The sequence below is a fragment of the Oncorhynchus clarkii genome, chromosome 6, assembly GCF_045791955.1.
Source record: "Oncorhynchus clarkii lewisi isolate Uvic-CL-2024 chromosome 6, UVic_Ocla_1.0, whole genome shotgun sequence".
In the NCBI taxonomy this organism is placed as follows: Eukaryota; Metazoa; Chordata; class Actinopteri; order Salmoniformes; family Salmonidae; genus Oncorhynchus; species Oncorhynchus clarkii.
This window is the reverse complement of record NC_092152.1, coordinates 67931056-67944842: the sequence shown is the minus strand read 5'-3', so window position 1 is coordinate 67944842 and position 13787 is coordinate 67931056. Positions and strand designations below refer to the sequence as shown.

At 42.4% G+C, this 13787-nt stretch overlaps 1 protein-coding gene across 1 annotated transcript in view; it reads right to left on the bottom strand.

Annotated features, from left to right (window-relative positions):
* The window catches only part of LOC139412194 (RNA-binding Raly-like protein), a 72599-nt gene extending 65084 nt beyond the window's left edge, over window positions 1-7515 (bottom strand). Inside the window, exon 1 of the mRNA XM_071159009.1 lies at window positions 7273-7515. Within this exon, the coding sequence (XP_071015110.1) occupies window positions 7273-7312 (40 nt within the window). The 5' untranslated portion in view covers window positions 7313-7515. The remainder of the gene's footprint in view (window positions 1-7272) is intronic.
* Window positions 7516-13787: the final 6272 nt, after the last annotated feature.

The following is a 13787-nucleotide window of genomic DNA, read 5'->3' as shown; positions in this document are numbered from 1 at the left end:
ATCAACCACGAAACCAGTAAACTGAAACAGATGCGTCATCAAACAAGTGGCTGCAGCCAGTGACTGTCTGTCAGTGTGACCAAAACCAAGGTCACATGAAATGAGTTGTAATCATAACCACAGGATTATAAATCCATAATCCCTACTGCCGTGTTCTGACTGACTGTTGGCTCCTGCCTCTCCCACTGACCTCTACTCTGCCTCACCACCAGCTATGGTAAATGCTCATATCTAAAGCCAGCTTAATCACATTACCTAGAAGAGAGGAGGCTATGCATAAGCAAAAACATCCTACTTGGAATTAGGATTTGTTTTTTATTTGTTTTTTACTCAGGCAAATGCTGTGACCTCTTAAACTGGGAGTCAAGCCCCCGGTGTGGAAAAGATGATGTAATGAGAGCCCTGAACTGTGTAGAGAGTGGAGTGACATTTTGGCAGTTTTGTGCGCTCCAGGAACAGATGAATTGTGGGGGATCCTGCACAGCGTGGAGCCCTGTGTGTTTTTGGCAAGTGGCATCGCCTATCACACATATACGAGGCTGGCATTCTGCAGTGGCAGAATGGGTAGTTAGTCAAACGAGACTGTTAAAGCACAGCCCGCCTGCCTGCCTGTTCACATCATGCTGACACACAATGCAAAGTCTCTACCATCGTGCTGTTCTCAGATCTGACTTCCTGGATCATTCCCATCTGCTTTCTCTGACAGCAGTCCTGGTCCATTTGATCTCAGATCAGAGTCTGCTGACAGGGTTCTTACTGACGATATCACAAGCTGAGCAACCACCAACATCATTGTCATAACAATAGGCCTAACAAAGCAGCATGACGGGGAGTGGGCGTGAGAGGGAGAGACAGGATGGAGAAAAAGATGGGGGGGACTGTTGAAAGAGAGAGAAAGGGGGATAGAGGGAGAGATAATAGGTTAGAAAGACAGTAGAGGAGGTACATCACAGCATTCCTGACAGTTGCATTATTGCCCTTACAAAACAACACATGAAAAAAATCATGTGGAGAAAAAAAACATTTTTTTTGGACACGTGTGAAATTTTCATGAGTCAGATACGTGAAACTCAACCACTCCAGTGGTTCTGCTCTTTGTTTCTGATACAAGCTGCCTGATTGTTTTTCACATATAAAACTGCAAATTCTACTTAAATTCTTGCTGTAGCAATGTTTCCACCGGTTGGAATTAGGGTGACGAAATCTTAACCCAAATGCGGGACAAGGGAAAGATTTTGCTTGACATTTGTGGAACAGTGGACAGAAAACATTTCTGGGGACAGGTTAACGGATCACATTGAAATGGACGACATGGTTCTGCTGTATAAAGGTCACTGCCTGTTAAAGGGGCAATCCGTAGTTGCAACATACATTTTTGGACTTATAAATGAATGATATGTACCCATTGATTCTTGAAGAATATAGGAGTATACAGAGCCTTCAGAAAGTATTCACACTCCTTGACTTTTTCCACATCTTGTTGTGTTGCAGCCTGAATTTAAAATGGATTCAATTGAGGTTTGTTTTTGTCACTGACCTTCACACAATACCCCATAATGTCAGTCAAATTATGTTTTTACATTTTCTTACTAATTCATTACAAATTAAAAGCTGAAATGTCTTGTGTCAATAAGCAATCCACCCCTTTGTTATAGCCAATTGTGTAAAAAGTACCCAATTGTCATAAGTAAAGTAAAGATACCGTACCTTAATTAAAAATGAAATCAAGTGAAAGTGAAAGTCATCCAGTAAAATACTACTTGAGTAAAAGTCAAAAAGTATTTGGTTTTAAATATACTTAAATATCAATAGTAAATGTAATTGCTAAAACATCATTAAGTATCAAATTCCTTATACAGTGCCTTGCGAAAGTATTCGGCCCCCTTGAACTTTGCGACCTTTTGCCACATTTCAGGCTTCAAACATAAAGATATAAAACTGTATTTTTTTGTGAAGAATCAACAACAAGTGGGACACAATCATGAAGTGGAACGACATTTATTGGATATTTCAAACTTTTTTAACAAATCAAAAACTGAAAAATTGGGCGTGCAAAATTATTCAGCCCCCTTAAGTTAATACTTTGTAGCGCCACCTTTTGCTGCGATTACAGCTGTAAGTCGCTTGGGGTATGTCTCTATCAGTTTTGCACATCGAGAGACTGAAATTTTTTCCCATTCCTCCTTGCAAAACAGCTCGAGCTCAGTGAGGTTGGATGGAGAGCATTTGTGAACAGCAGTTTTCAGTTCTTTCCACAGATTCTCGATTGGATTCAGGTCTGGACTTTGACTTGGCCATTCTAACACCTGGATATGTTTATTTTTGAACCATTCCATTGTAGATTTTGCTTTATGTTTTGGATCATTGTCTTGTTGGAAGACAAATCTCCGTCCCAGTCTCAGGTCTTTTGCAGACTCCATCAGGTTTTCTTCCAGAATGGTCCTGTATTTGGCTCCATCCATCTTCCCATCAATTTTAACCATCTTCCCTGTCCCTGCTGAAGAAAAGCAGACCCAAACCGTGATGCTGCCACCACCATGTTTGACAGTGGGGATGGTGTGTTCAGCTGTGTTGCTTTTACGCCAAACATAACGTTTTGCATTGTTGCCAAAAAGTTCAATTTTGGTTTCATCTGACCAGAGCACCTTCTTCCACATGTTTGGTGTGGCTTGTGGCAAACTTTAACCGACACTTTTTATGGATATCTTTAAGAAATGTCTTTCTTCTTGCCACTCTTCCATAAAGGCCAGATTTGTGCAATATACGACTGATTGTTGTCCTATGGACAGAGTCTCCCACCTCAGCTGTAGATCTCTGCAGTTCATCCAGAGTGATCATGGGCCTCTTGGCTGCATCTCTGATCAGTCTTCTCCTTGTATGAGCTGAAAGTTTAGAGGGACGGCCAGGTCTTGGTAGATTTGCAGTGGTCTGATACTCCTTCCATTTCAATATTATCGCTTGCACAGTGCTCCTTGGGATGTTTAAAGCTTGGGAAATCTTTTTGTATCCAAATCCGGCTTTAAACTTCTTCACAACAGTATCTCGGACCTGCCTGGTGTGTTCCTTGTTCTTCATGATGCTCTCTGCGCTTTTAACGGACCTCTGAGACTATCACGGTGCATTTATACGGAGACTTGATTACACACAGGTGGATTGTATTTATCATCATTAGTCATTTAGGTCAACATTGGATCATTCAGAGATCCTCACTGAACTTCTGGAGAGAGTTTGCTGCACTAAAAGTAAAGGGGCTGAATAATTTTGCACGCCCAATTTTTCAGTTTTTGATTTGTTAAAAAAGTTTGAAATATCCAATAAATGTCGTTCCACTTCATGATTGTGTCCCACTTGTTGTTGATTCTTCACAAAAAAATACAGTTTTATATATTTATGTTTAAAGCCTGAAATGTGGCAAAAGGTCGCAAAGTTCAAGGGGGCCGAATACTTTCGCAAGGCACTGTATTAAGCAAAACAGATTACATGATTTTTTATGAATTTTTATTTACAGATAGCCAGGGGCATACTCCAAAACTCAGACATGATTTGTGTTTAGTGAGTCCGTCAGATCAGAGGCAGTAGAGATGGCCAGGGATGTTATCTTGATAAGTGTGTGAATTGGACCATCCTGTCCTGCTAAGCATTCAAATTGTAACTAGTACTTTTGGGTGTCAGGGAAAATGTATGGAGTAGAAAGTTTTTAAAAAATATTTAGGAATGTGGTGCAATAAAAGTAAAAGTTGTCAAAAATATTAATAGTAAAGTAAAGACAGATACGACCCAAAAACTGCTTAATTTGTACTTTAAAGTATTTTTACTTTAAGTACTTTATACCACTGGTTATGGCAAGCCTAAATAAAGTTCAGGAGTAAAAATGTGCTTAACAAGGCACATAATAAGTTGCATGGACTCTCACTTTGTGCAATAATAGTGTTTAACATGATCTTTGAATGACACCGCATCTCTGTACCGCACATATACAATTATCAGTAAGGTCCCTCAGTCGAGTAGTGCATTTCAAACACAGAATCAACCATGAAGACCAGGGAGGTTGTCCAATGCCTCAAATCCAACTTTAAATGCACTTTCAATAAAGTTTGATTTCATTTAGTCCTATTCTTTAACTTTGATTTTTGGTTGTAATGGAGACATGAATCCAACATATCAATCATTAATTTATAGACACAGTGAATGTATAGTTATTAAGAGATCTCTCCATAATCATTTTCACGATAGTGCATTGGTAGTAGTCAGTGACAAATATAAAAGATGGGTTAAGTTTAAACCCTGAATGGGAGAACAAATGAATAGTTGCAGATCAACTCTCCAGTAGGAGGTGCTGCCCAGTTTTTTTTTCTGATAGTGATTATAACGTTGAAGATCTAATGTTGTTTCAAAGGTTCAACATATTTTATACAAGGAGTATAATTTTCTATGTTGAAAATTGGTTACAATTATGGCGTAATGCTGTGGTTGCAATTTCACCCTCAAAACAATAGTTTATGTTGATGTTTTTTTTTATCCAATGTATTTTCCACGTAGATTCCATGTCAAAATATGTTGACAAATTACATTGAAACCATTTTGATTTGACCAGTTTGTGCCCAGTGGGTCCTAAGTTCATGTGCTTAGTTTACTAAACACATGAGAGAAGAACATTTGGATCTAGTTCTGTTCCGGATCTCTATCTTTTTCACTCTCTGAGGACTATTCCTCCCTCTTTCATTCTCTCACTCTCACTCTCTCTCTATCTTTTTCACTCTCTGAGGACTATTCCTCCCTCTTTCATTCTCTCACTCTCACTCTCTCTCTATCTTTTTCACTCTCTGAGGACTATTCCTCCCTCTTTCATTCTCTCACTCTCACTCTCTCTCTATCTTTTTCACTCTCTGAGGACTATTCCTCCCTCTTTCATTCTCTCACTCTCACTCTCTCTCTATCTTTTTCACTCTCTGAGGACTATTCCTCCCTCTTTCATTCTCTCACTCTCACTCTCTCTCTATCTTTTTCACTCTCTGAGGACTATTCCTCCCTCTTTCATTCTCTCACTCTCACTCTCTCTCTATCTTTTTCACTCTCTGAGGACTCTTCCTCCCTCTCTCATCCTCTCACTCTGTCTCTCTCTAGCTTTTTTGGTTATTTTTGTAAATAATAGTCTTTCACTGTTCCTTAAAAGCTCTATAACCCTTAAAGGTCCAATGCATCTGTTGTTTTTATTATCTCAATATCAAATCATTTATGGGTAACATTTAAGTATCTTACTAGCTAAACTTCCATCCATTTGGCGACAGATTTGAATGCGGATATTAAAACAATATATGTGCATTTTCCCTCCAGATGTTTCAATCAAACTGACTTTTTAACAAATAAAATACTGCATGTGATGACAGTCCACAAAAAAGCACTTTTGCACTTAAGGCCTAGATTCAATCAGATCAAGCACTAACCTGCGATAGCAGACGACCGTATAGCGATGTTTTGGCGGTGTTGGCTGTCAAATCAGTGAGCAGCTGCTCTTGCGATCATTGTCACGAAGCCACACCCGCCCCACTCGAATAAGAAGTTCAGAACAAGAAAGCGTAGGCTATGTTTTGGTGGGATGGAGTTTTGGCCTTCCATGGTGACATCACGATGTGGTAAATTAGTTAATAGACCAATAAGACAGAGAGTTCCAAACCTCTCTGCCAATTACAGCTAATTGTCAGTTTTTCCTTCCCAACTCAGACCACTCCCAGACAGTTCTAGCAAAATTGCCAAAACATCGCTATACGGTCGTCTGCTATCGCAGGTTAGTGCTTAATCTGATTGAATCTAGGCCTTAAGTGCAAAAGTGCTTTTATGTGGACTGTCATCACATGTAGTATTTTTTTTTTAAAGGGCATTATCATAATTTTGTATAATTTCACAGTATTGTTCCAACCTCATAGTGTGGTAATATATATCAAACATAGTCAAATCATGTTTTTGACTGCAGTGGGCCTTTAATAAATGTCTTCTCGCCCTTTCTCTCTTTTTCTGGACCGTCTGATATTCTAGTTATTTTCAGGACAGTCCGATACTCTAGTTAAAGACAGCAATACAGACAGACAGACATACCAGTATCTAATAACTACTCTGTCAAAGGTGAAAACGAACCTCATTCTGTGTTGGCTCACTAACCAGAAACAGTGGCATCCCCCAAGGCCCAGAATCATACACATGCACACACATACACGCATGCAGTGGCTAAGATGTGCAATAGAAATAGCATCTTCCATGTGAACCGATGTAATCCCAGTCTCCACAGTTATTGACAACTCCAGTGAAGGCTCAGCTGGGTAGAAGTTTCAGCTCTAGCCCTCGGTCCTGAAGACTCTCTCTCTGTCCTCTCTGCTCCAGTGAGAGAGAGCTGACACTGTGCCCTTATTCTTCCTCCTGAGCTGCTTTGGTCTAGGATCGATTCACACAGTCTAGCAGTGCAGGAGAGCCTGTCAAGCACACAGCCTGACGCCTCAGAGAGTCCAAAACCAGCACCATTCTGTTGGTCAGCACACTATCACAGTTACAGTTATCTGTCGTAACTCAATCTCATGCACCCATGCTCACACATACTGTAGCATGTATGTAGACATGCATAAGTGATCTCTTTCTTCCTCTCTGGCTGGCTGTCTCTGTCTGGCTATCTCTGTCTCTCGCAAGCATCCACGTACACACACACACACACACACACACACACACACACAGATGAATGACCGATACATAACACGCTCTCATCACGCCCACGTCCTCTCAAACACACCTCTCCAGTTCTTGGTTAAGCACAGCTGTGTTCGGAGAGTAAACAGTCGAGTTCCTGTCACCTCAACTCGGGATCCTTTCACTACCTCACTCACTCCTCTCTCTCCTTCTTTCGTTCAGTCTCTCGTTCCATTAGACAGGGTTATCCCTGGCCAGGCGTAAGGGTCGGCATGAGGAAATACCAGAGGGAGAGAGAAAGGGGATAGAGTAAGGAGGGGAAATAGGGACAGGGGGATTTAGGGAATAGAGAGGCAGTGGGAGAGAAACCAAGAGAAAGTAGGGAGGAAGGAGAAAAGAGATGTAAAAGAAAGGGGGGTGAAAAGTAGAAAAAGGGGGGTGAAAAAAGGGATAGACAGGGAGAGACAAAAATAGGGAAGGAGGTATAAGGTAGAAGGGAGGTATAAGCAGAGAGAGAGAGTGAGTAGGAGATGCGTACATACACACTAAAATATAGAGACACAGACACATAGAGTGGTATCTTTTGCCTGGCATACTCACATCGTGGGCTGCGGTGGTGCTCACTTTTAAACAGGGTCATATCAGGGACGCCAAACAAAGAGGGCGGCTGTGGCTTTCAGACTGGAGACAGACAGATGGCTGGACGCTTTCCCTGCTTCTCTCTCTCACAATCACTCTATTCCTCTCTCCTTATGTCCTCTCTTTCTTTCTTCCTGCTTTGGCTCTCTCTCTGCAGGCAGGCAGGCTGTGGACTGACGACTGTGTTACTACTGAATCAATGACAGAGCAGTTAGAGCAGCACCAACAGTATGTACCATCTGTCCCTCTGCAGCGGGGGTGGACAGAGGAAGCACTGGGTTAGCCCATTAGCTCCAGCAGGAAGGGGGGGTTAGTGTGAGTGTTTAAATTGTTTTTTCACAGCAAGAGGAGCCTGGCTGGGGCTCAGGGTTTATAGAGCCTGCCCAGGCAAAGAGAGAGCTGCCAAGAAGTGTAAGTGTGTGTGTGTGTGTGTGTGTGTGTGTGTGTGTGTGTGCGTGCGTGCGTAGGGTGTGGTGAAGTGAGTGTAACTCTATCCACGGCTGAGGGAGTGAAGGGGGGCAGGGAGGGCAGGGGTCTAAGAGAAGAGCATGAATCTGAGGACAAAGCAGAGCCACATACAGAGAACACGAGAGGAGCTCACCACTGACCTCATATCACACAGGGATGGCATTATACACAGGCACTCACATGCACCAAACACACACACGTCATACAGAGAATGTGGGTGACAACTGGATGAGTTAACAGTGGAGATACTTGAGGATGAGGGGAAAGGGAGAGGGAGACAGAGAGGGCGGGCGGGGAGAGCGAGCGATAGAGAGAGTGGGGGGAGCGATAGAGAGAGAGAGGAATGGGGTGGGAGAGAAAGAGAGAGGAGGGGGAGAGACTCACCTCCCTGTTGTGGAGAGCGCAACATTAATTAAGCCTTATCTAAGACAGAGCCATTCTACTGAGGCTAAGACACACACACACATGCACGCAATCAAACGCTGAACACACGCTCACACACATACAGTATAAACACAGGCAGTGTCCCTCGAGTGCAATGTGATTAGGGTGAGGAGCTAGATATTACAGACAGGTATAGCAGACCTCTGGTGTTTGTTCCCCTGCACTTGATTAACCAGTCATTTACTCAACAACAGAAACACGTCAATGCATAGTGGACCCCATCAGACAACTCCTGAAAACAGTGTGGACACCTACCTTCAAACACTCATACAATGCCTTCAGAAAGTATTCACAACCCTTGACTTTTTACACATTTTCCACAGCCCAAATTGAAAATGTATTATATTTAGATTTTTTTGCCACTGATCTATACACAGTACCCCACAATTTCAAAGTGGAATATTGTTTTTTGAAATGATTACAAGTTAATAACAATGTAAATCTGAAATGTTTTGAGTTAATAAGTATTCAACCCCTTTGTTATAGCAAGCCTAAATACTGTACATTCAGGGGTTTCTGGTCTGGCTGTGTTGTTGTCCGGCAGTAGCCAGCTTGCTAAATCAGACCCTTTACTACGCCATGGATGGGGATTTGGACTTGCGGTTTTGACTTAATTCTCTGTACAGGCCAATGATTATGATGTCGAAGATTATGAGACGATTGAATTTCAATATGTAGCCTTGTAGGTTCAAGTTAACTAGCTACCTAACTTAGCTGTTTCATTGTTGCCCATGCAAGGAAGTTAGCTCAGTAGTCTAGGACAACAAAACTAAAAGTGTACTGTATGACAGAGCCATAGACCGTTTTGCCAACATGAAAGAGAGGAGGATGGCATTGGCTTTCAACTAGTCTACAAGTAGGGTGAGTCAACTTTTTGTTTTTTTTACTTGCGCGCGCACACACACACACACATATATAGAAATGGACTACATTGTTTTTGTTATCTTTAAGTTTGTTTTCACTGTATTAAACTAAGCATACATAGCCTAGTTGTTTGATGATGTTGAAATGGTGCTTGAATAGCGAAGGCAGTGCACCTGTTGTCTTTGTGCTGACTTGCGGTAACTCAGTGGTTCCATAGTAGTAATTGTTTAGTAAACTGTATAAAACATTGACTTGCTTGACCATGCTGTAGGTCATGTAACTGTTTGTTACAAGCAATATTTGCTTTGTGGACATCCCCGGACAGATGTTGCTCTCCGGTTTTGTGAAGAAACACATTTATTCCTCCTCTGTGTGACTGTCTTTTTGTTGTCTCGGCCTTATGGTGTATCACAGTGGCGTATGAACGAATGGGTTATAGAGCAAACACCGCAGTTATCACAACAGATGGTGTAATATGGCTTTTTGCTGGCTTGGCTTGGCTTCCCCAGTGATTTTACCCACACACTGCTACTGCTCTATGTGCAATAATAGCGGTTAACATGATTTTTGAATGATTACCACATCACTGTACCCCACACATACAATTATCTGCAAGGTCCCTCAGTTTAGTAGTGAATTTCAAGCACAGATTCAAGCACAAAGACCAGGGAGGCTTCCAATGCCTCACAAAGAAGGGCACCTATAGGCAGTTGGGTCAAAATAAAAAAGCAGACATTGAATATCCCTTTGAGCTTGGTGAACTTATCAATTAGACTTGGTGTATCGATACATCCAGTTACAACAAAGATGTTGTATTTATTTATTTCACCTTTATTTAACCAGGTAGGCCAGTTGAGAACAAGTTCTCATTTACAACTGTGACCTGGCCAAGATAAAGCAAAGCAGTGCGACACAAACAACAACACAGAGTTACACATGGAATAAACAAACGTACAGTCAATAACACAATATAAAAGTCTATATACAGTGTGTGCAAATGAAGTAAGATTAGGGAGGTAAGGCAATAAATAGGCCGTAGTGGTGAAATAATTACAATTTAGCAAATAAACACTGGAGTGATAGATGTGCAGTAGATGAATGTGCAAGTAGAGATACTGGGGTGCAAAGGAGCATACAGGTGACCTTCCTAACTCAGTTGCCGGAGAGGAAGGAAACCACTCAGGGATTTCACCATGAGGCCAATGGTGATTTTAAAACAGTTTTAAAACAGAGTTTAATGGCTGTGATAGGAGAAAACTGAGGATGGATCAATAACATTGTAGTTACTCCACAATACTAACCTACTGGAGTGAAAAGAAGGAAGCCTGTACAGAATAAAAATATTCCAAAACATGCATCCTGTTTGCAACAAGGCAGTAAAGCAATACTGCAAAAAATGTGTCGAAGAAATACACTTTTATCCTGAATGCAAGCATTATGTTCAGGGCAAATCTAACACAACACATCACTGAGTACCACTCTTCATATTTTCAAGCATGGTGGTGGCTGCATCATGTTATGGATATCATCGTCATCAGCAAGGACTAGGAAGTTTTTTTATGTATTGACTCAGGGGGTTGAATACTTATCTAATCAAGATATATTAGTGTTTCCTTTTTCATTCATCTTTAAAAATATATATATATATATATATAAAATGTATTCCACTTTACAGAGTATTTTGTGTAAATTGTTGAAAAAACAACAACAATTAAATCCATTTTAATCCCAATTTGGAACACAACAAAATGTGGAAACAGTCAAGGGGTGTAAATACTTTCTGAAGGCACTGTATGTACATGCATCCATGCAGATATAGGCAAGCAATCATGCACACGTGCACACACACACACGCACATACATATACTGTATAAATCAATCCATGAAGGCTGAGCCTAGGATAAATACTTCTGCTGTAGCTCCCTGCACCATTAATATCACTTAGGCCTGTGTTTACAATCATCATAACCATTAACACCAAAATCAACTGAATCCATCTGTAACCATCAGCATCGTTAATAGTTGTTCCTTTGTTTAGTGTACTGTTGTGTATACAGGCCTGTAGAATGTAGCGCTGATGGTCCCAGGGTAGAGGCTTTCATCTAGGTATTTAATTAGTCTATTAAAAAGTCAACACAGAGTAGACTGACTTTAGGCAGAGAGGCTGTTGTTGTCAACACTAAATAACACTTTGAAAAGCCGTAAGAAAACCTCTAATTTCTACTGATCCGTATGATAACAGTTGGGTTTGTTTGCTCATGACTTGGGGTTGTGGTTTGGGAGAGAAGTGGTAAACACACACACACACACACACACACACACAGGTATTAAAGGGTATGAAGCATGAGTTTCTACACACCAAAGTAACAACACAGTTTGGTCAAAGACTTAGTAACTTAGTTGTAGTCACAATCTATATAGTTACCTATAACTACAAACATAGTTATGTTTGAGTGTTTTTAAATATTTCTTAGCTTTTTTCTGGATATTGTTGGAACTACCCACAATGCACTAATTCTCAAAGTCATATGGACAACCGTTGCTACCTAGCTAATTCCAGCTGGCTAATATTCACTACTTGCCAATCTAGCATGTAATTACATTCCAAACCAAGTGTTGACACTGGTGAGCTACAATGTACATCCACAAAGAAGAAACCATATACGTAAATTCATGCGGGAAAACTCCTGTGCGTTTGGTAGTGGAAGTTGAGCGAGTGAGTGTTGTAGTAGTTTTCTGTTGTTTGTAACTAGTGCAGTAATACCCACATAGTGCAATAATACCCACAAGGAAGGGGTTACAACTTATTTGTGGCCCACTCATTTGTGATCCAAAAACGAGTAACTTTGAAGTCGGAATGGATTTTCCGGTTGAAGCGAGCAGATTGGGAGTATGGGAACCATGTACACATCTACTGTATGCGATGCTCATTTCACCCTGGAGGACTTTCGATGGCTTAGTATAACCAGTGGAAGGCAGGTTTAGAAATGAGACTCTGACTGAAAACAGGTGCTGTGCCGAGCATGAATGTGAAGCCTGCAACCTCTATTTCCTACTGAGCTACTGGTACATTGCGAGTGTCAGCAGTGATGGCGATAAACCGGGTAAATTCAATATGTCAGTATATCACTATTGGATTAGCTAGCTGATGCTCCCTCTGAAGGCCTGTCCTTGGCTCTTCTATGACTTTGGTAGCTAACAAACAGTGTAGCTATTCCCTCCGCAAGGCAATCAAACAAGCTAAGCATCAGTATAGACACAAAGTAGAGTCGCAATTCAACGGCTCAGACACAAGAGGTATGTGGCAGGGTATACAGACAATCAAGGATTACAAAAAGAAAACCAGCCCCGTCGCGGACTAGGATGTCTTGCTCCCAGACAGACTAAATAACTTCTTTGCTCGCTTTGAGGACAATACAGTGCCACTGACACGGCCCACTGCCAAAACCTGCGGACTCTCCTTCACTGCAGCCGACGTGAGTAAAACATTTAAACGTGTTAACCCTCGCAAGGCTGCAGGCCAAGACGGCATCCCCGGCCACATCCTCAGAGCATGCGCAGACCAGCTGGCTGGTGTGTTTACGGACATATTCAATCAATCCTTATCCCAGTCTGCTGTTCCCGCATGCTTCAAGAGGGCCACCATTGTCCCTGTTCCCAAGAAAGCTAAGGTAACTGAGCTAAACGACTACTGCCCCATAACACTCACTTCCGTCATCATGAAGTGCTTTGAGAGACTAGTCAAGGACCATATCACCTCCACCCTACCTGACACCCTAGACCCACTCCAATTTTCTTACCACCCCAAAAGGTCCACAGACGATGCAATCGTAACCACACTGCACACTGCCCTAACCCATCTGAACAAGAGGAATACCTATGTGAGAATGCTGTTCATCGACTACAGCTCAGCATTTAACACCATTGTACCATCCAAAGTTGTCATTAAGAGACCCTGGGTCTCGACCCCGCCCTGTGCAACTGGGTACTGGACTTCCTGACGGGCCGCCCCCAGGTGGTGAGGGTAGGTAACAACATCTCCACCCCGCTGATCCTCAACACCGGGGCCCCACAAGGGTGCATTCTGAGCCCTCTCCTGTACTCCCTGTTCACCAACGACTGCGTGGCCATGTACGCCTCCAACTCAATCATCAAGTTTGCGGACGACACTACAGTGGTAGGCTTGATTACCAACAACAACAAGACGGCCTACAGGGAGGAGGTGAGGGCCCTCGGAGTGTGGTGTCAGGAAAATAACCTCACACTCAACTTCGTCAAAAAAAACAAAGGAGATGATTGTGGACTTCAGGAAACAGCAGAGGGAGCACCCCCCTATCCACATCGACGGGACAGTAGTGGAGAGGGTAGTAAGTTGTAAGTTCCTCGGCGTACACATCGCGGACAAACTGAATTGGTCCACCCACACAGACAGCGTTGTGAAGAAGGCGCAGCAGCGCCTCTTCAACCTCAGGAGGCTGAAGAAATTCGGCTTGTCACCAAAAGCACTCACAAACTTCTACAGATGCACAATTGAGAGCATCCTGTCGGGCTGTATCACCGCCTGGTACGGCAACTGCTCCGCCCACAACCGTAAGGCTCTCCAGAGGGTAGTGAGGTCTGCACAACGCATCACCGGGGGCAAACTACCTGCCCTCCAGGCGAGGTCAGTACAGGTGCATCAAAGCAGGGACCGAGAGACT